The following is a 25,957-nucleotide window of genomic DNA, read 5'->3' on the forward strand; positions in this document are numbered from 1 at the left end:
ATGGGGGACATTAGATCGCTGCTGCTTACATCCTTGCAGTATTTGGATTTTTTTTTTTTAAGAATTTTTTATCGTGGTGAAGGTGCTGTATTGAGAGCTTCTGGAGCCCTCTGATCTCAGAACTAGGACATGCATGTGGGTCGGGAGCTGGGGGGTTTTATTAGCATTTTGCTTTTGCACACCGACTGCCCCCCTCAGCCGTCACAATCCCGTCTGGTTGCAGGGCCCCCAGACCCTCAACGAGGGGAGTGGTCAGATCCACCGCCCCAGAGGCACCCGGGCCAAAGCACGTGCTCGCGGCCATAACCGCGGGGGAAATGAACGCGCGCCGCCTGCTACGTGTCCGGCCGGGCGAGGCGGCGGGAAGGGTTAGATCGCCACCGAAGGGTCGGGGCCAGGAGGCAGAAGCGGGCCAGAGGCCTCACGTGCGTCTAACTAGCACACACACCACCCCCACCCCCCACCCCCCACCCCCCACCCCCCCCGCCGCCCGCCCCTGCGGGTCCCTGCCCACCCTGGAGCCCCGGACCCGGGTCGGGCCCAGCAGGCCTAGGCCCCGCCGCTTCCCCTGGGAACCCCCCAGGCCACCTGCCGGGCTAGCTGGCCCGCAGGCGGAGGGCGCGGCCGCCCCTCCCCACCCGACGGCCGCGCCCGCGCCCCGGCCCGCGCGGATTGGCCGACCTCGCGGCCAGGTGAGGCAGCCCCGCCCCTCGGCTCCAGGTGCGGCGGTGGGACCGCGGCCGCGGCCCGGGCCGGGACGGGCGGCCGAGGCGCCATGGCCGAGTCCCAGCTGAGCTGCCTGGACGAGGCGCACGTGAACGAGAGGGTGACCGAGGCGCAGGCCGCCTTCTACTACTGCGAGCGGCGGCGGGCCGCGCTGGAGGCGCTGCTGGGCGGCGGCGAGCAGGCCTACCGCGAGCGGGTCAAAAAGGAGCGGCTTCGGGACTTCCTCTCCAGCCAGGAGCGCCAGGCCCTCCGCGCCGCCTGGAGCCCCTACGAGGATGCCGCCGCCGCCGCCGCCGCCGCCGCTCGGGGCAAGAGCAAGGCCAAGGCCAAGGCCCCGGCCCCGGCCCCGGCCCAGGCCTCTGCGGAGCCCGGAGAGTCCCTCGCCTACTGGCCCGACCTCTCCGACACCGAGGTGCCCCCGCTGGACCTGGGCTGGACCGACACCCGCGTCTACCGTGGCGTGAGCCGCGTCACCCTCTTTACCCACCCCCCCAAGGAGGAGAAGGCGCCCCACCTCAAAGAGGTGGTCAGGCAGATGATCCAACAGGCACAGAAGGTAGGCCGCGCCCCCGCCCCCACCAAGTGCAGCCCCTTGGACCAGGCCCAGTATCAGAGGCAGGGCCTGGGGCAGGACTTCCTGACCACTCCCAGGAAAATGGGCCCAGAACCTTCCCGTAAGTCAGGGGGACTGGTGAGGCCTCTAGAGAAGATGGATGTGAACCTTGGTGAATTAGAAGGTGCTGGACAGTGGTTTGTCATCATTATTGCAGTGTCCAGAGGGCTGGCTTTCCTCTGCCCTGTGCTTTTACTTCCCTGTCAGGTTCCTCTCTGTAGAGAAGGGTGGGGGCTGTAGGGTTTTGTGGGAAAGTGGGCCACTCCAAAGTCTTGATAATAACCGACGTGAGGCCCTGGGATTTACAAAACATATCTTAGGCCATTTTTTCATTTGGTCTTCAGTCATCCGGAGGAACTGGGTAGTGAGACTTGTACACCCCTACCCCAGCCATGCTGCTCTGAGGAGGCCCCCCAGAGTCAACGGGGGCCTGGCATTCACACCCCCTGGGGACCAGTACTAGAAGTCAAGCAGCCAGGAATGAATGAAGAAATGTATTGTGAGCACCTGCTCTGTGCCTGGCTCTGTGCTGGACACTTTGGACTCAACAGCTGAGGGTGGGGGGAAGCTCTCACTTATCGTGGCTGCTCTGCTTGGGGGTTGAAAGGAGGGGGGTATTCAGAATGGCCGGTTGGAATACTGATGGGCCAGTAGGTTGTGGGGCAGGGAGAAAAGTTTAATCTTTACTCTGTGCCCTTGGGTAGGGGCACCTGGGTAGGGTTTTTAGATAAAATATAGGACAGCCCATTAAATTTGAATTTCAGATAAACAACAAATCATTTTTAGTATTAATATGCCTCAAATATCGCATGGGGCATATTGATATTAAAATGTTATTTGTTTACCTGAAATTCGAATTTAATGTGGCATTCTGTATTTTTATTTGCTATATCTGACCCCCCCCCCCACACACACACACAGAGATTTGTTAAGAAACACCAGCAGCTTAGGGGTGCTTGGGCGACTCAGTTGGTTAAGCATCCGGCTCTTAGTTTCAGCTCAGGTCATGATCTTACGGTTCGTGAGAGCCCCACATCAGGCTCTGCAATGACTGTGCGGAGGCCTGCTTGGGATTCTCTTTTCCTCTCTCTGCCCCTCTCCCCTCTCAAAAAGTAAATAAATATACATTAAAAAACAAAACAAAACACAGCAGACTTTAGTGCCCAATTCAGAATATACAACAGGAGTGACTTGGGTTCACCATTCTAATTCAACTCAATGGATGTGGTTGGAGTCCTGTTACCTCTGGAGGCTGAAGTGGCCTGGCAGGGAAGACTAATCTAGAAAGACCAGTCCTGGCGCTTCTCTTCCAGGAAGAGGGATGCTTCCTGGAAGAAGGAAGGAAGGGTTAACTTTCCCATACTCCCTAAGAAATTCCTCCCTATCTGCCTGAGCTTTCTTTGTATATTGCATTCTGCAAAAGAGAAAAGCCAGTTTGAGAAGAGAAAGGACCAGAATGGCAGTGCTATGCAGCAGGCTGCAGCTGGCCTAAGGGGTCAGGTGTCATGATGGGATACTAAAAGCCTTGATTTGTTAGCGCTTTATATGGGCCAGCCACTCTGCTACTAATTTGCTTTCATTTTCTCGTTTGCTTTTCACAACAACTAGGCGAGATGGGTATTTTCCTTATTTTTTATTTTTTTATTTTTAGTTTTTGGTTCAGAGCAATATTTGCCAAAGGTCACACAGCTAGTAAGTGGCTGCACCAGGATTTGAAAGCCAAAGTCCTTACTCTTAACCACTGTGCTACCCTGGCCTGCTGTCTGATGACATTGCAGCAGGATTGAACCAAGCAGCTTGAATGGAGCTAGCCCCGTCACAACCTGGGGGTGTGTGCCCTGTTACCAAAGGCAGAGACAGGACACCTGCCCACTGGGGCTGCTGGTCCCATTGGGATGTCAGGAGTCTCCTGTGTAATGCAATGTTCTTAGCTCTTTAAATATTTAACAACAGAAACTTTAACAATTGTGAACACATCCAATATGTACATATTTAACTAGTCGCTATTTCCTGAGTGCCCTGTGTGCCAAGCACTAGCCATAGAAGGATTTAAGCTGTGGTCTTTGCCCTCCAAGAGTTAACTTAAATGCCGAGGGATGTGCTGGAAGAAAAAAGCGTTTTTGAGCCTGATGTGCCTAATCTAGGAGGGCTTCCTGAAGGAGGTGAATTGCAGAGTTGAAAAGCGGAAAGAGAAGGACACTGGAATGGGCAATTTCTCCGATAAGGAATTTAGGAGCAGGAATGAGAGATTTTTCCTTCAAAAGAGAAAGCAGCTCTGGCAGGAGGAAAGGGCTACCCTGGTGGGAGTTGGTACCGTGTAGGGCCTGGGTCGAGGATCTGAGTCCAAAGCAGGTGACCAACCCCCTGGAAGAGGCAGCTTCTGACCCTGCCTGTGCCCACCCAACTCCCAGGCCTTCTGGGCCCCACATATTCGTCTGTGCGGCACCTTCTTCTCAAAGACCACGTGAAATAGGCAGGCCAGAGAGGTTGGCCTGTTTCACAGGTGAGGAAACTGGGGCACAGAGGAGGAAAGGAGCTTGCCCAAAGGCCATGTTGTTGGTTATGGAAAGACCCAGATCCCTGGCTTCTGCTCTACAGGCTACACCCTCTGACCCCTGTCTGCTTCACCCTCACCCCAGCTGGTTTACACTAGATTCTTCCCCCTTCCTTTTCACCCTGAGGCAGGGAGTTTCCTTTGTCTCCAGGGAGAGTCAGCCTGCTGTGAGGCCAGAAGGGGCAGCCAGAGATGGTTAGATGAGGGTGACTATGGAGGGGATGCACGTCCAACTGTGTCCCAGACGCTTTCCTATTTTATCTCATTTAATCTTCAGAATGACCTCGTGAGATGCTGTCATTTTTACTCCTGAATGACAAACGGGAGTGGCTGGGACATGCCCGCAGCCGAAGACCAGTGAGGGTTTCGAACCTGGGCCTCAGAGATATGGAGAAAGGAGCCTAACTAGGGGACACTTTGAAAATCTGATGGGAGGTGGGGCGGGGGGGGGGGGGAGGCAGAGGCAGTGAGGACACAGCCCAGTGGGTGGAGGTGTGGCCCGGGAAACTGGGAGGACGGCCTTGGAAGCAGCAGTCAAATTACCTGCTCTCTAGGCCTCTGTGGATGGAAGAAGGCCCTTGGGGCTGTGCTAGATAGCTGGCATTCAAACATTTGGCCCTGTTTACCTTTGGGGTGGGGTTTTGTTCCCTGCTGTTCTTTCCCCCTTGAGTGATCTGCTTGTTTTAGTGTCACTGAACGATGGACTTTGCTTAAACTACAGGCTGAAAAGCTGCCTTCAGGGACTGAGAAATGAGTCCCTAGCCTGTCCCACGGTGGCAGAGATGCCCAGGGGAGATGGCTACTGTGTGGACTGCTGCGATCATCTCATCGTAACTGCAGAGAGCTGAGGGGAGGGGCGGGGGGCGCGGTCGACTTCGAGCAAGACCACGTGTGGACCGGGAAACTTTTGCTTCTTATCTACAAGGGCAAAGTGAGAGGACCAAGCAGCTGCAGTTTGGATGGGCTAGTGATTTGGGAGGAGAGTGTTCATCCGATCATGGGACAGATATCTCCAGGTTACTGTGTGCTAAGCACTTTAGTAGAAAACAGACACATAAAACGCACCCCTGCTCTTAAGTAGCCTAATGGTCCACTAAACCATCATTAGCGTATACAGTTGGATGCGTGCCTGACAGCGGGCGTGGCAGCAGGGGCAGAAACCCAGGCCCGGGTTAGGGAAGGGCCTTTGATGCCGGGGCCTGGCTACAAGCGTGTCTGAACGCAACAGGAAGGCTGAGGTTGCACCTGCACTCACCCATCTTTGCACCCAGGCTCCCCCGTGCCCGGTGGTGTCCATTTTTGAGGCTGCTGGGTGGGTTTAGAGAGATTGCCTATGCTTCAGGAATAGAAAACTTACCGGCCCCCCCAATCTCCTGGACTGACCCTTGGCCCTGCACTCCTGGGCCCCGCATCCAAATGCATTTCACTGCCTACCGCAACCTTTGAACCTCAATCATCATGTGAGGCAGAATATTATCTTCATTTCTCAGATGAGGCCTCTGAGGTCCAGAAGGGTGAGAGGACTTATCTTTAGACCAAGGACAAGGAGATTATACAGCCTCCCCAGGTACCTGGTCAGGGAAGATGACAAACACAGCCCAAGAGAGGGAGGCTGGTGGCCTAGGCAGCTTTGATTAACCAGCAACTCTTCATTCCTGTCACAGTAAGAGGATCAGACCTGCCTGGTTGGTGGGGGACAGAGGGCCGTGAGCCACAGGCCTGACCTTACCCTCCCCTGCCTGCTGACAGCTCTGTCCCCTTTCCCTCAGGGCCCGGCTCAGGCGCCACCCCTTTCTTGGCACTTTATCAAATTTTCAATCCAAAAGTGACCTTTTGGTTCTCAGACGTGGCTCCTCGTTTGTCCCGCCTGTGTGTCTGGCACACGGCTCGCTTTGGGAGAGCCCATTTTATCCTTGGGGGCCCAGAGCTTTGGAAGAGCCAAGAGTCCACCTTCCTCCTCTTGGTCTGCCTCGCTGGGCCTCAGCCGTCACAGAGGGCCAGTGATGTGTATGAGTGGCTGGCCACCCATTTCTCTCCATCCCTCCAGCAAAGCAAGTGTCTAGAGAAGTCCCCTGCTGAACTGCACGTTACCCAGGGGATTCCTTTAATCCCCATTGTCATAAACTGTCCGGCAGCAGAGAAGAGAATGCTCTAAACTGGGGGGAGGGGCAGAGGGATTTGGGAGAAGGCACCAGAGCAGGAGATGTGTGGTTTGCCAGGTCAGCAGCTTGGTTAGAGGTCTGGGCAGCTGATGGGGGTGAACAGCTGGGAACACATGACCTGGGGGTGTGGCAAAGTCTTGGAGTCTCTGGCTCTCGGTGCCAGGAGCCTCGCCTTTGCAGGTGGCAGCCTGTGCCGCTGGGTAGAGCCCACTGTTGGCCACTGTTCCCCTATTGGCCTCAGCCGGTGCCTCCCTCATTCAAGTTCATCCAGTAGATAGTACTGAGCACTGTCTCGTACCAGGCCCCATGCTTGGCATTGGGATATAGACGTGAAGCAGATGCAAAAACAAAAAGAGAGAAGTCTGCCCCACCTGACCCTTCTTCCTTACACATAACCATTCCGCACGGGCTTTCTTTCAGAGCCCCGGGAAGCTCCTTGTCCCACCGAGGCTGGTGGATAATGGTGCAGCTGCCGCTCCAGGGGCTGGCTGAGCGCTTCACAGCCCTTCCGGGATCTTGCCCCAGCCTGTCCCGGCATCCCCGCCAAGCCCTGAGCTCTTTGGCCATTGGATTCTGAACGGATTCTGAATGTCTCTCCTTTATGCTCAGTCACTGATCCCGGGAGCCAGAATTTCTGAGCAGTGGAGACCCAGCTTCATGTCAGGGTCAAGGACAGGCTCCTAAGTTGAAAGGTCTTGGTTTCTCTCCAGATCTGGCCAATTACTGGCTGTGTCCGTTGGGTAAAGCACTTCTTGCTCTGGGGCTCCTGACCTGCAAAATGGGAGGATAATGCCTAGATTTCTGGATGGTTTTGAAAACCAAGGAAGTGGGGCGCCTGGGTGGCGCAGTCGGTTAAGCGTCCGACTTCAGCCAGGTCACGATCTCGCGGTCCGTGAGTTCGAGCCCCGCGTCAGGCTCTGGGCTGATGGCTCATGGCTCAGAGCCTGGAGCCTGTTTCCGATTCTGTGTCTCCCTCTCTCTCTGCCCCTCCCCCGTTCATGCTCTGTCTCTCTCTGTCCCAAAAATAAATAATAAACGTTGAAAAAAAAAAATTGAAAAACAAGGAAGAAATTTGTGTGAAAGCTAAGGATACCAGTTAAGTATTCCACAAAGGTCAATTGTTCTGGAAAGTAACTGCTGCCTTCTCTGTCTTCTCACAGAGCAAGGGAGGGACGTGTGGCCGAATTTCCTCCCAGGAAGTGGGGGTGCCGCAGCCAGCAGATGAGTTAGGGGAGTTAGGAGTCACCTCTCATTGTTGGGGTTGGGCATCCTGTGCAGGTGTACTTCCCGTTTTCCTCCTTAGAGTGAGAGAGGACCGGCTTCCCACTGTCCCCCAGCCCCCTGCATTTACCTGTTGGCTTTGATTTGGTAGCAGCTGTTTGTGGGGCTGGGGCATCTGAGTCCTCAGCCAAAGATCTTCTCTAGGATCTGCCGTGGGCAGAGACAGGACAGGATGGTGCAGAGGTGCCCTGGTTCCTATATGGGGGATCCCCAAGGGTGTTCCCATTGCACTGTCATCCAGGAGGGCTGGCTGGCTGTGAGACCCAGCCCAAGGAGCCTGAGGGCAGTCTGGAAATATTCCTCAGAACTAAAGCTTTCCTGGGTGGGCAGTAGGGCACAGGGGGACAGACCATGTTTCTCTCTTTGGAGGAGAAGGAGTCCTAGGCTTGGTTCCTCTGAAATCTGACACTTTGGGTCCCTGAACCTCTGAGGACGGGTGTTTCCCAGGGAGCTCAAAGGTCGAAGATGGGGCCTCAGTAAAGGGGGGCCTTCTTCATGACCTTCTCTTGGTCTTGTGGGGAACAGATCCAGGTTTATCAGGCTCAGTCTCAGGAGACCAGGCCACAGCCAAGGGTAGGAGTACCCAGTTGGGATCCAGGAGCCAGAGTGTCCTCATTCTTGCCCAGGTTGTCTATGTCCTTGCCCACTAGGTGACCTTGGGCACATCATTTGACCTTGCTGGGCTTCTGTCTCTGCATCTCTGAGTGGGGATAATTCTTGCCTTCTAACTTTCACAAGATTGCTCTGAGACTCTAAAGCAAGACTATGAGACAGCGCTTTGAAAAAGAGGAGTAATGTATGCAGATAAAAGGGATTTCTATTAAGAGGGGCTAACATCGTTGAAAGATAGGTGCTACGCTATTTCCTTTAATTAATCCACTCCTCAACACCTCACAAGGGAAGCGCTATCTTCCCCGAGGCGCAGGGAAAGTACAAGATCATGGAATTCCTAAGAGGCTGACCGGGATTCCACCCAGGTTGGAGTTCAAGACTTGTGTCCTTCTGCTACAAATGCCATTACCCTTGGGTACTGCCCTCTGGGGCCACCTCTTCCCTCTAAAACTTTCAGAAGCAACGTGTATTTGTTGCCAGCCAGGCTCTGGGAAGCTCACAGACTAGTTTGGAGACGGACAAGTACACAGCTGCTAGGTGCTCTGACCTACGCCGAGTGGGTGAGAAGGTTCTCTCCACTTGGAGATGTTGGGGCAGGCGTCACCTGGAAGCTGAGGGTAGGTAGCTTCCAGGGACCTAGATTGTCCTCTTTTTTGTTTGTTTGTTTTTTATATTCTTCCATTTCTTTAATTTAATTTTATATTTGTTTTTAAATCTATATCCAAGTTAGTTAGCATATAGAGCAATAATGATTTCAGGAGTAGATTCCAGTGATTCATCCCCTGTGTATAATGCCGAGCTCATCCCCAAAAGTGCCCTCCTTAATGCCCCTTACCCATTTAGCCCATCCCCCTACCCATAACCCCTCCAGCAACCCTCAGTTTGTTCTCTGTATTTAAGAGTCTCTTATGTTTTGCCCCCTCCTTGTTTTTATGTTATTTTTGCTTCCCTTCCCTTATGTTCATCTGTTTTGTATCTTAAATTCCTCATATGAATGAAGGCCTATGATTTTTGCCTCTCTAATTTTGCTTAGCATAATACCCTCTAGTTTCATCCATGTGGTTGCAAATGGCAAGATTTCATTCTTTTTGATTGCTGAGTAATACTCCATTGTCCTATATTGTCCTCTTAATGGCCCCCTGGGACTTGTGACCTCACTGACAAGCTGAGACCTTGATGGGGTTCCCAGCCAGCACCCCTAGTCCTTCCACACTCTCACCCCTAGCGTGCTGCCTCACCTTGGCTGGTGGCCAGGTCCACCTCCCTTTTCTCAGAATGTACAAGGCAGAGCCTGTTCTTGGGCAGGATTCCAATCTGGGGGGGCAGGTGGGGAACAGGGCAGAGAGCAATCGAGCGGGGTGGGTCCTGGCTGATTGCCTGCCTGTGCTCCTGGTGGTGTCCTGAGCAACCCCCACCTCTCTGAGTCACTCTAGCGATCCCTGCTAGATCCCTCCCCCACCGCACCTCGCCTCCCAGGTGCTATGACCAGTCAGCTTTAGCCGGCTTTTCCTTCTCTGAAATCCGTGGAGTCTGTGGACTTGCTAATGATCCCAGAATCTTAGCCCTGGAATAAAGCCTATGGCTTTTCTAATTATTAGTCTCTCTGGCCCAAGTTTCCAGTTATCTGGAGGCTCTTCCTGGCACTGCCTGTATGGTGGTCATCACTCTGTTGGGCCCCTCAAAGTACTGCCTGGGCATGTGGGAGGCTCCAGATAAATATTCTTTTTGTTCTCTTTTCTAGCAGTGAGTCAGCAGATGCTTGGGGAGGTGGCAGGGATCAGGGTGCTTTACCTTTTGGTGGGTCTCTGAGGACAGACTATGAGTGTTCTTAACTCCCTTTTCCACACATTTGTTCATTCATTCAATATGTTTTACTGGGAACCTACTACATGCCAGGTTCAAGAAATATACAGTGGAATAAAACGTGGACCCTGACCTTAAGTCTAATGGAGCTAAAAAGACAAGCTGTAGGGCATTTGGGGGAGGAGTCGATAGCTGTCATTTGGGCACTTAAATGTCAGACATGCAGTGCCAGCTCTTTAAGAATATATTATTTCATTTAATTTTCACAACAAGCCCGCAACTTTCCATTTTACAGATGAGGAGACTGAGGCTCAGAGAGGATAAGGTCACACCGCTGGTAGCTAGCGGAGCTGGATGGAACCAAGTCTGATTCCCACGGAGCTGCAGGGGAGCAGAGGCCTCCCAGGAACTGACAGCGAAAGCAGCCAGTCTGGGAGGGCGGGCAGGCCAAGGGCGGGGTCGTGCAAGGCCAGAGGCCAGGGAATGCATGGATTCACTTCATTCCCTGCACCCCAACGCCCTCCAGACAGCACTCCCCAACGCACCCCTCCCTGCACTCTCCATGTGCCTCTCTGGGGAAGCCCTCCCAGGTAGCATCACCTGGCAGTGGCCACAAAGTTATCCTTTCTGCTGCTCAGAACCTCCCGGGTAAACTGCCAGTTCCAGTTGCCTTGCCTTCTTGGATGATCAAGAAATACCTCAACAGGTACTTTCCAGTCCTGCCTGGCTCCACCCACATATTGTCTAGCACTCAGAGCTCCAGACCAGCAACCCAGGCCAGCAGCTGATCCTAAAAATCATCTGTGTATCTTCACCGGAATTTTTTTTTTTTTAGCAGCTGATTTATCTTCCTAATTATGTTTAGCTTTAAGCTAATGTTAAAACGAGCTTGTATTAGATAATTTTCACTAATTAACACCAACTTAATGCAGGGAAGTCATCCCAGAAGCCCGCCGTGGGGCACGGAAAAGCTGGCCTAGGATCTTAAGAAGAATTGCTATGCTTACTCCCTAGCGGGTCACATATGGCTCTTCACGGCTGAATTAGTTGACCTTGCTCACGTGGGTACAGTCTTTTCTCTGTCTCTGGAGAGCCGGCCTGGGTCTCCTTTGTATTGTCCCCTTCATCAACTTAGTTTGGGGTATGGGTGTTGAGAGGGAGACGGTCTCATAGGGTCACATCAACGGGGAATGAGTCCCAGTGGCACAAGCAGGGAGACATGACCCGCGGGGTCGGGAGCAGAGCCTGGCACAGAGGCCGGGCGGTCTGGGAGAGGAGGCAGCCTGGCCGGGTGGAATTGGGCTCTGCGGCTGCCAGTGCATCCAGGGAGCCTGGTGTTTAATGACGACTAATTAGTGAGCTCGAAACAATGTAAGCTGGCTACAGACAGCTGGGAAGCTTCAGCTGACAAAGCGCACATGCCCTGCTGGCGGAATGGGGGCAACTTGGCCTCCAGGCGGAGAACAGGGCCCCTTCTGGTCTTGGCTCTGCCCTCTTGGTAGGCCAGGGCTCTGGTCCAGACTGCTTCCTCAGCATCCCGAGGGGAGCCCCCTACTCCGGAGGTGTTGTTGGAACATTCAGTGTCAGGTCCTGGATTGGAAGGAATGACGGGTCTCTGCCCCCACCCCTCAGGTGCTCAGGACAGACACAGGCCTGAGCAGACAAGCATCTAGGGCAAACACCGCCCATCCTCGGGACTGAGGACAGGAAATGATCCTGGGAGGGCCTCTGGGAAGAGTGAATTAGGGCCCTCAACAGCGAAAGGGCGGTCCAGTCACCGCAGGGATAGGGTGGTGGCAGCATGAGTTAGGGCACGAGTTGTGCAGGGGGGGGGGGGTGTGAGGGGGTTGCTGGTGTGGTTGGAGAACGTAGAGCATCTGGTGTGGTGGGAGTTTATTGTCAGGGGAGGGAGTGGGTTGGAAGCACGTGAGGGGTCTTCAGCTGGGCTAAAGGCTTAATTCTGTAGGCAGCCTGGGGCCAGCGTTTGAGCAGAGGAATGACATGTTTCGGGTTGTGTTGTTGGGTCCACCTGCCAGGAGGGAGAGGGCCTGAGAGGGACGGAGTGAGCTGTATCCCATCAAGCTGACCCTGAGCACCTGCCGTGTGCTCAGCGAGAAAGGGCAGGGCCTGGCCATCCGGGGGAATCTCTGCATTCCTGTGCTTCCTCACAGGAACCGTGGGGTAGAATTCAGAGGTCTCGCCGCCAGCGTGGGATCCCTGGCTCCAAAGTCTGCTTGTCCCCCTGCAATACACTCTTGGACCAGGGATTTAGCAGAATGAATCTGGAGCCCAGGGTGGGGCAGGGCGAGGCCAGGCAGTGTTCCCCTGTGCAGGCCTCCCCTGTTGGCTCCGCTCTCCTTTGACCCCAGGGAGCTCAACACAAAGCTTTCTTATTCAGTCGTTCACACCCTACGTGTGCTGAATTGGTGATAATTCCAACGGAGCCTGTTGAAGCCTTGATGACAACAATAAGTCTGGTGTACCCAGAGTGCTGAGAGCCCCCCCCCCCCCCCCCCCCGCCATCCCCGAGGGAGTTTCTGTCCTGCCACGGCAGGCTTGCAGGGCTGCGTTAGCCCCTATGACCGTGAGATTCCCGGGGACCACTTCCAGGTCCTCCCTACTCAGGCGGTTGTTGCTTATGGTGTTCCCGCTGGTCCATGTGCAAGTACAGACACCCAGCACTGCTCGAGGAACAGTGCACTGTACAGGCTCTTCACTTAATTGAGCTGCCCTTCCCCTCAATTAGCTCAAGTTCTGACCTTTCTGCAAGTGTAGTGTTGTCTAGGCTTTAATCACCACCCCAGGCTGGGCCTGCTGGGCATGGTATTGAGCAAAGGAAAAACATCTCCACCTTGATGTCTGAGCCTGCGGGCGGCTCCTGGCGGCCCGGCTCCCTGGGAGCTCGCCCCCCCCCCCCCCCTCACTGGCTCTCTCCTCTGTCACCCCTCCTCTGAAGTGGTGGCCCCTTTGTTCAGGGTTCAGTCTCTGAGGAGAGAAAACGGCACCAGTATTTACCTACTGCTCACAACAGGCCAAGCGCCCAGCTCCTTGAGCCGCCCACATTATCTCACTAAAAACCCAGAACAACCCGGTGAAGGCATCACCTCCCCGTTTCAAAATGAGGAAACTGGTGCTTAGATGAAATGACTCGCTCAAGGCGGTACAACCAGTAAGACTTTCTGCTTCCAGAGAGCAGATTCTCTTGCAAACAGCAGTCAGGCCATCCACCACCTGCGTTCAGATCCCCTGCAGGGGAAGGGTGTTGCTAAAATGTATTATTTAAGGACCCGCTGGATCCGAATCTCTGCGGATGGGGCCCTTGAAGCTGCACATTCAACAGGCACATCCCCGTCCCTAACCCACCCCAGATGACCCTTTATACGCTGAAGTCTGACAACCACTGTCCTGTAGACCTTGGTCCCTCTGCGGAGATCAGAGGAGACTGCTGGCTGCCCGACCCAGCACTACCCTCCACGGGAAAGGGAAGGACTACTCACTGTTCCCAGACAAACTGACTCCCCTGGGCTGCCAGACAGAGGGCCAGCTGCTGCCCTCCCTACCCCAAGGAACCTTAGGGCTTTAGGTGTGGGAGTTAGCCTCCTTCACCCTATAGTGAGTTTAATGACCCCTCATAACCACGCAGCTTTTTGGTGGGATTTTGTGAGCATGACCTCATCTGAACCTCCCAGCAGCCCTGGAAGGTAAACGTCAGGCCCCAGGCTCTCATGTAGTCAGTGGGAACCTGAACGACCTCTGTGCCTTGGTGGGCTTCCTTCCTTCCTCCCTCCCCAGAAGAACATGACCGGCAGCTGGCACCCCTGCAACGAACAGGCCTGGCCTGTGCCCCTCCCTGCCCAGTGCCTACAGCTCCACGTCAGCAGAGCCCGGGGGGGGGGGGGGGGCGGGAAGCAGTGAGGGAGAGAGTGGCATTGTCCCGCTCTACTGAAGCATCCTGGTTTTGTGTGACTTCAGGTGGCCTGGGGTCCCAGCCAGAGTAGATCCGTGCCCAGAGCTGCCCTGTCCCCATCACTTGGTGAGAGGGCCGGGGACAGCTTAGTGCTGTAGGGAAGCTCAGGACTGGGGTCAGGCCCAGGCTTTAGTCCCATCTCTGCCCAACAGAGTAAATTAACCTTGGAGCCGGGCTCTAGCTGTAGAAGTTTCCTTCTACCTCTGAGATTCTTTGTGTCTGAAATGTCCTTCAGTGCGGGGGCTAAGTACAGAGGTGCAGCCTGTGCCCGGCACACAGGTACAACCGAGAGGCTTTGCAGGACTGACACGCAGCCCAGGCTCCACTTAGGGCCCTGCATCTCATTACGCGGAGGACAGGCTCTCTTTTGTAATTTTCACGAAGGTGGCTGCTCTACGTGCTGGTTGCAGCCCTGCTTCCTGGCCTGATGTACTTGGTGCAGACTTCTACCCCTACCCCTTGGTTGAGAACTGTCCTCACTTACGGACTGGCTGCTCCTTTACGATCTTGGGTGGGTAGAACAGAGGCAAAGAGATCAGACCTTTGAGCTGTGGCTGAGGTGGCAGTCCTAAAAGGTTCCAACTTCTTTCCCCTTCTCTGCACCCCTGAGGAAGATCTTTCTTTTTTTAATGTTTATTTTTTATATTTATTTTGAGAGAGAGGGAGAGAGAGTACAGAGGAGGGGCAGAGGGAGAGGGAGACAGAGAATCCCAAGCAAGATCTGCCCTGAAAGTGCAGAGCCCGATGCGGGGCTTGAACTCACGAACCATGAGATCATGATCTGAGCTGAAACCAAGAGTCAGATGCTTATCTGAGCCACCCAGGCATCGCAGCCCTTGAGGAAGATCTTTAACTCTGCCTTCCAGCAAGATGATCTAACCAAGAATATTGCTCAGTATTATTTTTTTCCTCCACCCCAGTGCCTTGTCATTAACGAAATAAAAGAGATAACTATAAAGCTACATCTGCACCCCACAAGTACATTCAGATATTCACTTCACAAACACAGAGAACTGACCTGGTGTTGAGACAGCCCCCGAGGGTAGAGATTCTGAGGGAAATCAGATGGTCCCTGCCATCCAGGAGCCACAGCCCAGTAAGGGACAGAGCCGGTCAGCAGATGTTACAACAAAGTGTCGGACCTCTGACTTGCCTGGAATCCAGTGTGGGCAGGAAGCAGGGAGTGGCAAGCATTGCTGGGTAGGGAGAAGTTCGAGAAATTCTTGCCTGAGCCTCGAAAGCTGCATAGGAGTTTCAAAGGGGTATGAAAGGAGGAGGAACAAAAGAACTCAAAACTGCCTGATACGTGTAAAGGTTCTCAAAAGAGAGTGGGGGGTGAGGGAGATGCAACTTTGCCCCCCGGAGACACTTATCAGCGTCTACAGACATTTTTGGTTGTCGCCACTCTGAATGACACTACTACCACCATGCTGCTAAATATCCTGCCATGCACAGTACAGCCCCCACAACAAAGAAATATGGGCCCCAAAAGGTCAATAGTGACACTGTAGGGAAACCCTGTGCTACGGTAATTGTAAGGACAGAGGTGAGGTGGCCTAAGATGAGGCTGGAGACGAAGAAAGGGGCCAATCATAAGGCCCTTCAAGTGCTGAGCTAAGGAGGAGGGAGGGCTCTGGGACCCACTGGTTCGTGAGGCCATTGTCTGGGGGAAATCCCTGCCCTGGAGAATGAATTGGAGCACAGAGACTCGTAGGAGAGACTGGTTAGGAAGCTGTTCCAGAAATTTGGTAGGAAATGAGGGGGCCTGAGTGGGAGCAGCAGTGCAGTGGGAACAGAAAGTAGTTGACCCAGAGCAGGTGCACGGAGCAGGTAGGACCTGCTGGACTTGGCGACCAACTGGATGTGGTCAGTGGGGAGGAGGAGGAGGCCAGTAGACTCGGGCTTCTGGACAGGGTGACTCAAAGGATGTTGATTTTGGAAGTGCCCGTGGGGCAGGCTGGTGAGATCCACACCACACAGCTAGACTGGGTCATCCAAACACAGGAGGGGTCTTGAGAGGAGCTGCCTTGGAGTGCCTGGGGAAGGTCGGGTCCTTTTTGGAGTTTTATTATCTCACGGTAATTAGGGAATCCAGACAGAGCATCTGAAAAGCTGGCAGTTTAATTAAAGGCAAATGACAGATAGAGGGAGATTCTCCATGATCCCCTGTCCCTACGCTGAGGCAGGATATCGGAGGAGGAGATGTTAAGCTAACCAAACACCTGATGAGCAGTATTGCAGCCTCAGAGCCTCTTTGCCAGTGCCTGCAACAGCTTCTAAAAACTCCTGCCACCTCAAATTAACCTCTCTCTCTGGGTGCTGCACATCAGTGGGTAACCAGGGAAAGGACACTGGGAACCTGCTGGGGGCGGAGGTGACTTTTCTCTCCTGATGAAATCTGCCTCCCCGGGTTCTGAGCCTGTGACGTCCTTCTTTTAAAATCCCATTTTCCATTGGCACCGGGAGTCTCCAAGTTGGGTTTGGTGCGGAGGATCACGTGGCCCGTTAAACACCACGGCAGAGAGATTTGGGAGCTGGTGTTCCTGGGGTTGAAGCTGAATGTCAGGCAGTGCCCGCAGGGACCAAAGCGGACGGTAATTATCACCTCTCCTCCACAACGAGATTGCAGGAGTCAGAGAGCAATTGATTTCTCTTCCCACTACAGATATTTCACTGTTTAATTGGTAGTGACACAGATGGCTGGCTCTCACCAGGGTGCCGCAGACCAAGCCTCCTGAAAGGGGGGGGAGGGGCCCCGGGAATTGTGGTCCGTTCACATCACATCCTCCACTAGGTGGGGGTGGGTTGCCATGAGGGCTTCCAGCTCCCTGCTTGCTTTTGCAATTACGAAAGGAAAGCAAGAGTGTGAATCCAGAAGCACCTTAGAGCCAGTCAAGTGCTCCCCAGCGATGCATTGAGGGCTGCCTCTGAGCTGGACACTGTGCACAGCTTGGAAATGAGCAACGGCCTCCGGCCTCAGATGGCACTTGGGACGTAAGGTATCAGAAGCCCTGCAAGATGGGGGGAAGCGTGTTCTGATGCAGCAGAGCCTGAAGCGTCCAGTTCAAACCCTCCATGATCCAGCCCAACCCTGTTATACTCACCACTCTGAACTGCTCTGGGCCAACTGGTGTGTGTGTGTGTGTGTGTGTGTGTGTGTGTGTGTGTGTGTGTGTTGGACCTCCAGTACAGAGCTGCCATCATCAATCCACAGAAAGTCCCTTCCTGTTTTTACTTTCTCCCTCATTCCTTCCCCCCTGCACTGATAGCCACTCTAATGTGCTCAGAATACATCCCTGCACATGTCTGTATCCTTGAAAAACATATGCAGCATTGGGGAGCCTGGGTGGCTCAGTTGGTTAACCGTCCGACTTCACCTTGGGTCGTGATCTCGCAGTTCGTGAGTTCAAGCCCTGCATCGGGCTCTGTGCTGACAGTTCAGAGCCTGGAGCCTGCTTCACATTCTGTGTCTCCTCCTCCTCTCTCTGCCCCTCCCATGCTCAGGCTCTGTCTCTCTCTGTCTCTCAATAATAAATAAAGTTTATATACATATATATATATATTTATATATATATAATGTATATATATATAAAACATATGCAGTGTTATTTTATGTAGTGTACTTTTATTTATATAGTTGGTATTGGGCTGTAGATCTCATCCTCTGACATCTTAAATCAAATTATCCATTTCCAAAAGAACTATCCAGATTCTGCACTGGAACTAGTATGTTGCCTCTGTTGGCTACCTAGTACTCCGCGATGTACATTCCTCACATTTTCCTTACCCATTCTTCTGGAGATGGACAACGAAGCTGTGGCCAACTCCTTGCTATCCCAAAGAAAGCTGCAGTGAATATCTTTGTTCCTGCCCCTTTATAGAGTATTGCACAGATCCAAGAGATCCAAGAGTGGCATTGCTGACTCGAGTTATGCACCACTTAAATTTTCCTTAAATCCACCAAGCTCTGCCCACTGCTCTAGGGAATAGCCGCACCCAGGTCCCCTCCCACCAGCAGTGCATGAAGCTTCCCCTTTCCTCACATACCAAAATTTAGGATTATCCAGGTTTCTCATTTTTAGTTAATCTTATAGTTGTAAAGCAGTATCTCTCTCTCCCTCTCTCATCTCTTTGCTTTAATTTGATTTTTTCTCTGATTACTAATGAGGTCTGTTTCTCTTTATATACTTATTAGCCATTCAAGTATCTCCTCTAGGAATTGCCTGTTCCTACCCTTTGCCCATTTTTCTAATTAGTTCCTTGTCTTTTTCTTGCTGATTTGCAGGGATCCCTTGTAGAGTATTAATTCCTTTTGATCGTAAACATTGCAGTATCTTTTCCCTGTCACCAGCCAGTTACCTTTGTCTACAGCATTCTCCTAGGAACAGAAAATCCTAATTTGTCAAATGCATTATTTTTTAAATTTCATTTGCCTTTTGACTTGTGCTTTTAGACTCTTAAGAAGTACTCTTGGGGAGCCTGGCTGTCTCAGTCAGAAGAGCATGCGACTCTTGATCTTGGGGTTGTGAATTTGAGCCCCATGTTGGGTGTAGAGATTACTTAAGTAAATAAAACTTAAAAAGAAATACTCTTACCTATCTTATCAATTCCTTTATTGGTTTTATCTTTCCCATTTAGGTATTTAGCATAGCTGAAATTCACCTTTATATATAGCGTAAGGCAGGGATACACTTTTTCTCTCCATAGTAAGCCAATTTCCCAATAACATCTGCATAGCAACATCCTTTCTCGACACTGAATTGCGATTCCACCTCTATCAGACTTAAAGTTTTATATGTTTATAACACATAATTGTTTCTGGTCTCTCAGTTCTGTTCCATTAGTTTGTTTTCTAGTTCCTTCCTGCCTCAGCACCTCAATGCTTATTACTATGGCTCAGCAGTATGTCTTACTATCTGGTAGTAGAAGTGTCCCTTCTAGATTTTCTTTTCAAAATTGACCTCGCTATTGTAGATCTTTAGCCTTCCCTGCATCGTAGAAGTATTTGAGTTCTTCAAAAATAGTTACTGGACTTTCACTGGAATTGCGTTGCATTTTATTAATATGGGGAGAATTCGATTTTTCAAACATTGAATCATATTATCCATGAACACAATTTTATCTCTTCATTTATTCACATTTTTAAATATCCTTGAATAGAATTTTCTAAATTTCTTTTCTAAATTTCTTTTTTTAATGTTTATTTGTTTTTGAGAGAGAGAGTGAGTGGGGAAGGGAGAGGGACAGAGAGAGAGGGAGAGAGAGGATCCGAAGCAGGCTCTGCACTCACAGCAGTGAGCCTGATGCGGCGCTCAAACTCACAAACCTGAGATCATCATGACCCGAGCCGAAGTCAGATGCATAACTGTCAGATGCTTAACTGACCGACCACATGCCCTAAACTGCACTTTTGGTCTTATTTTCCCCTCCCCTCTCCTTTTTTTAGTTGAATGACACTGTAGCAGAAGAATGCTGTTGGTCTTTGTAAGTTTTTCTTATATCTGGAAATCTTGTTAAATTCTCCTGTTAATTCTAATAGTGTTCCTCTGCATTTTACTGGGTTTTCTGTAAAAATATCATCTCCACATGCTGGTAGTTTTGTCTCTTCTAATCCTTCTATCTCTTCTTCCTCTCTTCCTTTCCTTTCCTTCCTTCCTTCCCTCCTTCCTTCCTTCCTTCCTTCCTTCCTTCCTTCCTTCCATCGCATTGCATTAGTCAGCACCTCCAATACTTTCTTCTCCACAGCAGTGGTGACAGTATTATTGATGTTCTCGAGACTTAAAGGGAATGTATCTAAAGTTTTTCTTTTTTTTTTTTTTTCAACGTTTTATTTTATTTTTGGGGGGACAGAGAGAGACAGAGCATGAACGGGGGAGGGGCAGAGAGAGAGGGAGACACAGAATCGGAAACAGGCTCCAGGCTCCGAGCCATCAGCCCAGAGCCCGACACGGGGCTCGAACTCACGGACCGCGAGATCGTGACCTGGCTGAAGTCGGACGCTCAACCGACTGCGCCACCCAGGCGCCCCAAGTTTTTCTGTTCAGCATGTCTCATGTGGCTTTTTTGTAGATAGCCTCTATCAAGTGAAGGAAGGTCCCTTCTTCTATGCTTGGTTTTTTTGAGAATTTTATTCACAAGCAGGGATCTCATGTTATCAAATACTTTTTAAAAAACTATTAAAAAAACTGTTAATATGTGATTTCCCCTCCTTGACCCCATGAATGTTATAAATTAAAACAACAGATTATCTGATGTTGAATCCTCCTTACATTTCTAGGATAAAGCTTACTGGATTGTGCTGTATTATGTTTAATTTGCTTTTAACGAATTAACCATGTCACCTTCATTTTCAAATTCATCAAAGTATAAATAGTCCTAATATTCTTTTTACCATTTTTTACTATTTCTTAAATAGTACGATTTCTTTTTTTTTTTTTTTTCAACGTTTAATTATTTGTGGGACAGAGAGAGACAGAGCATGAACGGGGGAGGGGCAGAGAGAGAGGGAGGCACAGAATCGGAAACAGGCTCCAGGCTCCGAGCCATCAGCCCAGAGCCCGACGCGGGGCTCGAACCCACGGACCGCGAGATCGTGACCTGGCTGAAGTCGGACGCTTAACCGACTGCGCCACCCAGGCGCCCCAATAGTACGATTTCTTAAAAAGTAAATATTGGTATAGTTATTTCTCTTTCTTCACTCCGATTTTATTTGCATTTCCTGTTTTTGTCAGTCTTGTCAGAAGTTTGTCTCTCTTATTTGGTCTTTTTAAAGAACCAGCTTTTGATGTGATGTCTCTAAGACATTTTACAGCTGTCCCATCTCTGTAAAGCCTGTATGGTGCAGTGAAGGGAAGACTCTGGAGTCAGAGAGACTTGAGTTCAAATCCCTGTTCTGCTACGTGCTAACTCTGTGACCTTCGGCACATTATTTAGCCCCTTTGCATTTTCTTCCTCATCTGTAAAATGAGAACAGTCCTCCTCATGGTGAGGATCAATTTAGAAAATTTACTTAAAGAGAGGCAACTAAGTGGCTCAGTTGGTTAAGCGTCCAACTTTGGTTCAGGGCATGATCTCACGGTCCATGGGTTTGAGCCCCATGTCGGGCTCTGTGCTTGCCAACAGCTGAGAGCCTGGAGCCTGCTTTGGGTTCTGTGTTTCCCTCTCTCCCTGCCCCTCCCCCACTCATGCTCTGTCTCTCAAAAGTGAGTAAACATTAAAGAAAAAAAATTTTTTTTTAATTTACCTAGGGGCGCCTGGGTGGCTCAGTCAGTTGGACGTCCAACTTCGGCTCAGGTCATGATCTCCCCGTTTGTGAGTTCGAGCCCGGCGTCGAGCTTGGTGCTGACAGCTCAGAGCCCGGAGCCTGCTTCAGATTCTGTGTCTCCCTCTCTCTCTGCCCCTCCCCTGTTTTTGTGCTCTCTCTCTGTCTCTCAAAAATGAATAAATGTAAAAAAAAAAATTAAATTTACCTAAAGCATCTGGAACTGTGCACAGCATATTGAAAGTGTTCAGTGATGTTAGTCTCTGTCCTCAGTGCCTTTGTTTATGCTGTGTTTTTTGCCTGAAATGCCCACTTTGTAGGCTTCTGCTGGCCCACATGGAAGTCTTGTGCAGATTAGGAAAAGGCGTCCCTTCCTCAGGCAGGCACATCTTCCACTCACTCTGTCAGCCCAGAGCCCATGTGCAGTGCACAACCTGCGTACCCATGCACGGCAGCTCTGTCCACTTGCCTGCTTGGTTTACCTCCCGGTTCATTTCTCATTGTTCCCGAGGCTGCCCATTCTTCAGGTTTCAGCCTCCTTGATGAAGCCTTTCTTCTCCCTTGGCTAGAAGTAATCACGCAATCTCTTTCCTTCCCTGCCTCCCTCCACTCCTCCTTCTCCCCTGCCCCCACCAACCTTGAACTCACATCACATGTCATTTGTACATGTCTTAAGGCATTTATCTCATTTCGCCTCACGTTTTAGTTATTTTGTGCAAACGTCTTATCATTCGAGGGGATTAACAACCCCTTGAAGTTAGGGATTATAATTTGTCTTTAGATCCTCCCTCTGCCTGTGAAGCTCAGTAAATGTTAACTGACATGGATGATTGAGTATGAAAGGTAGGAGCTGAGAATAGTCTTAAATAATGTTGTGTGAATGGTGTGATGGGGACGGGGGGATGGTCTCTAGAGGCAGAGGTAATGGTAGAGCGCATGTGAAGGTGGTGGGATGAAAGGTACTACTCACTGAGCTTACCATGGGCCAGTACTGTGCTAAGTGCTCTCATGGTTCATCTCCCTAAGCCCTCACAACAAGCCTTAGAGGCAGGTGCTAGTATTAGCTGGGGCTCTGATAAGTCAGTGGCGGAGCTGGTACACTAGGCCTGTTCTGTGTGATTTCAGAGTTGGGGCTTTCAATTATGACTGACAGACTCCCTCAACCATACAGCGATTACCATTTATTTAGGACTTCCTACATACCAGGCACTGTGTTTGATGCTTTATGGACGTCATCTCTAATCTCCGTGGCAGATGCGTAAAGTACAGGGTACAGGGTATCCCCGCTTTGCAGATGAGGAAACAGAGGCTCACCAAGGTTAAGTGACTTGCCTCAGGTCACAAATATAGGAAGTTGTTATAACCAGATCTCTTGACCCCAAAGTAGGCCCTTTCCCCTGCTTCACACACACAGTGCTTGGGGTCAGCAAGAAAACCCCGCAGCTGGTGAGGAGACAGGTTTGCATAGGAAAATGGAGGAAGCTAAGGTTAGAAAGGCAGTTCTGCCTCGGGCCACAGAAGGCCTCACTTTCCAGGACTAGCTTTTAGAAACCAAGAGTCCTGGGCTGTGACCTTGACTCAAGGGTCGTGTCGCATGACCTGGCCACTTGGAGGCCAGGGGAGTTTGAGCTACCTGGAGCCCTGCCTGGATCTGCACCAAGGGGAACATAGAACTTCGCACAGCTATAGGGAGATCAAAACAAACCAGGCCTGCAAGGAGGTGGGTGTGAAAAGATCTACAGTCCATCCCGTGCCTCTCAGTGACCTCGTCTTCTTCTGCCTACTTGTTTCCCTAGGTCACTAGGACCATCTCTCCTCAGCCTCCTAGATTGCCCTGATCTGGCTTCAGAAAAGCTGCCGGAGAATGCCCAGGGTGGGATGGTGGAGATTTGTCCAGGGAGAAGTACAAGTAGCACAGCCTGGACCCCCAGGCATTTCTCAGAGCACAGAGCCCATCTCCGGGCTCAGACGTGCTCAGAGATGGGTAGGGACGTGGAGAACCCAGGAGTGGTGCAGATGGGGTATTTGACTCTTGGCCACCAGTTACCCAGGCCCCGCTGGCCCTCTCTGGGCCACACTGTATCCCTGTAGTTGTGGAGTCACCACGTGCCTCACCAGTGCCCTTCCACACCCAGGTCATTGCTGTGGTCATGGACCTCTTCACTGATGGTGATATCTTCCAAGACATCGTGGATGCTGCGTCTAAGCGCCGGGTCCCGGTGTATATCATCCTGGATGAGGCAGGCGTAAAGTTTTTCCTGGAGATGTGTCAGGGCCTGGAGCTTGCCGACTACCGTATTCGGGTAAGTTGTACCACGGGGGTAAGGGTGAAGGGTGGGGAGGAAGGGCAGGAGGTGAGATAGAGTCTGCCTCTCTCTCTTCCTCTACTTCTTCCCCAGTTCAGGGACACAGATGAACATCAAGACCTCAACCCCTTTCTTTCTGTCTAAAGCCTTGCCCTGTGAATTGATAACCCTAAATTATATGCCCAGCTTAAATTTTATCTCAAGACGGTTGAGGCTAAAGAGGCAGCTCTGGCCCAGTCCTGGGGAGCTAACGCTGCAGAGTCACTGTCAGGGTCAAAGCTAGGACTGTGATTCTCTTCTGGGGAGCTTTTGGAACAGGAAGGAACTACTCTGGGCTCATCCATATTCAAAGCAAGATTTGCTAATTTCCTCCTGCTCTTCAAATGGGGTTCCAGTTCTAAGGCTGTAGAAAGTAGAGTCTAGTATAGACAGGAGTCAATAGGCAGGGTTCCATGAACAAGAGGGTTCTTTCTCTGCCCACACAAAACCTCAGAGGCCCCCAGCCTGAATGACAGTGCCTTTCTCTTCTCAACAGAACATCCGTGTCCGCTCTGTGACAGGTGTTGGCTTCTACATGCCCATGGGGAAGGTCAAGGGGACCCTGTCATCAAAGTTCCTAATGGTAGATGGTGAAAAAGTAGCCACTGGATCTTACAGGTGAGTTGGGCCAAGACAGAGAATGGTCCAGGAGGTCTTTTTTTGTGTAACAAATATACAATGTGGAAGACTGGGCTGGAGTCTCCATAGTCATGGGTTTAAGACACATTGTCTGATCTAATGACAAGAGCCTCCTGGCCAGTCCCTTCCTTCAAAATTTCTGGATACTGGATTATTCCAAAAAGAGGGTCAACTCTTACTGGGCATCAAGAACGGTCTGCCTTTCATGGTCCACAGCAACGGGTTGCATTTTGAGGCTAGTTGTTGGGACAAGTAGGAAGCAGAATGGACCAGATCTGGGAAAGAAATGTGAGGGTGTGGTCTCTTTTGCCCAGGCCCGTGGTACCAGCAGGATGAGTAAACGTTGCAGTCTTCATTCTGCCAGGAAGCTCCGTAGCCACCAACGGAGATCAGAAGTGACATTGTGAACAGGACAAAGAAGCCCACTTGGGCACAGCCCTGAAGGCCAAGCCTTTGCAGGTGCTTCCCACGTAAAGGGAATCGTACTGGGAAAAGTAAGGGTTGAAGCCAAGCAGCCAAATTCTGCCATCAGGAAGTATGTCAGGGTCCATTTGGTCAAGAATGGCAAAAAAAAAAAAAAAAAAAAAAAAAAATCACAGCCTTTGTGCCCAGTGGTAGTTGTTTGAATTTTATTGAGGAAAACGATGAGGTTCTGGTTGCCGGATTTGGTCGCCAAGGTCATGCTGTCGGTGACCTTCCTGGTGTTCACTTTAAGGTCGTCAAAGTAGCCACTGTCTCTCTTTTGGCCTTTACACAAAGGCAAGTAGGAAAGACCAAGATCGTAAGTCCTGCTAGTGAAAACATGACAATAATAAATTTTCACAAGGGGTACATGGGTGGCTCAGTTGGTTGAGCGTCTGACTATGGCTCAGGTCATGATCTCACCACTCGTGAGTTCAAGCCCCACATCAGGCTCTGTGCTGACAGCTCAGAGCCTGGAGCCTTCTTCTGATTCTGTGTCTCCCTCTTTCTCTGCCCCTCCCCTGCTCATGCTCGCTCTCTCGCTCTCTCTCTCTCTCTCTCTCTCTCTCTCAAAAATACATAAACATTAAAAAAATGTTTTTTTACTTTTCACATGCCAAAAAAAAAAAAAAAAGGTAAGGGTATGGTGTGGAGGCAATGTCTCCCAAATTCTGATTCAGAAATAAATTACCAGGAACACGAGAGACTATATCTCAGCAGTCTTTGCCCTCCAAGTGTACTAAAATCTGGGTGAGGAAAGAGACCTGGGCACAGGAAACAATCAACAAATGTCATAAGTCCTCTTACATGGTTAAAGTGTAGTGGTTTGCAGACATTAAGTGCTCTAAAAACCTAGAGAGGAGCTAATCATGGAATTATTGGAATGATATTAACAATAGCAGCATATCACTTATTAAAATGTGTGTGCCAGGGACTGAACTAAATGTTGTCTACATGGTATCACACCTGAGCCTCACAGTACCTTTGTGACTGTATGTCCTATGAGCCCCACATTACAAGGCATACAAGGGTACAAACCAGGTTGGTGGGAACGCAAACTGGTGTAGCCACCCTGGAAAACAGTATGGAGACTCCTCAAAAAAGTTAAAGATAGAACTACCCTATGACCCAGCAATTGCACTATTAGGTATTTATCCAAGGGATACAGGTGTGTGGTTTCAAAGGGGCAGGTGCACCCCAAAGTTTATAGCAGCCCTATCGACAATAGCCAAGTATGGAAAGAGCCCAAATGTCCATCGACAGATGAGTAGATAAAGAAGATGTGGTGTGTATATATACAATGGAATATTACTCAGCAATCAAAAAGAATGAAATCTTGCCATTTGCAACTATGTAGATGGAACTAGAGGGTATTATGCTAAGCAAAATTAGTGAGAAAAAGACAAATATACGACTTCACTCATATGTGGAATTTAAGATACAAAACAGATAAACATAAGGGAAGGGAAGCAAAAAGAATATAAAAACAGGGAGGGGGATAAAACATAAGAGACTCTTAAATATAGAGAAAA

The 25,957-nt window shown here is 50.8% G+C and overlaps 1 protein-coding gene and 1 pseudogene across 1 annotated transcript in view; both read left to right on the top strand.

Annotated features, from left to right (window-relative positions):
- Positions 1 to 706: 706 nt before the first annotated feature.
- FAM83F (family with sequence similarity 83 member F) overlaps positions 707 to 25,957 on the top strand; it is a 33,446-nt gene continuing 8,195 nt past the window's right edge. The window contains exons 1-3 of the mRNA XM_043562668.1: positions 707 to 1,282; positions 23,115 to 23,282; positions 23,821 to 23,942. Of these exons, the coding sequence (XP_043418603.1) occupies positions 776 to 1,282; positions 23,115 to 23,282; positions 23,821 to 23,942 (797 nt within the window). The 5' untranslated portion in view covers positions 707 to 775. The remainder of the gene's footprint in view (positions 1,283 to 23,114; positions 23,283 to 23,820; positions 23,943 to 25,957) is intronic.
- On the top strand, positions 23,986 to 24,748 carry LOC122472790 (annotated as a pseudogene).

Source organism: Prionailurus bengalensis, chromosome B4, assembly GCF_016509475.1.
Source record: "Prionailurus bengalensis isolate Pbe53 chromosome B4, Fcat_Pben_1.1_paternal_pri, whole genome shotgun sequence".
Classification (NCBI taxonomy): Eukaryota; Metazoa; Chordata; class Mammalia; order Carnivora; family Felidae; genus Prionailurus; species Prionailurus bengalensis.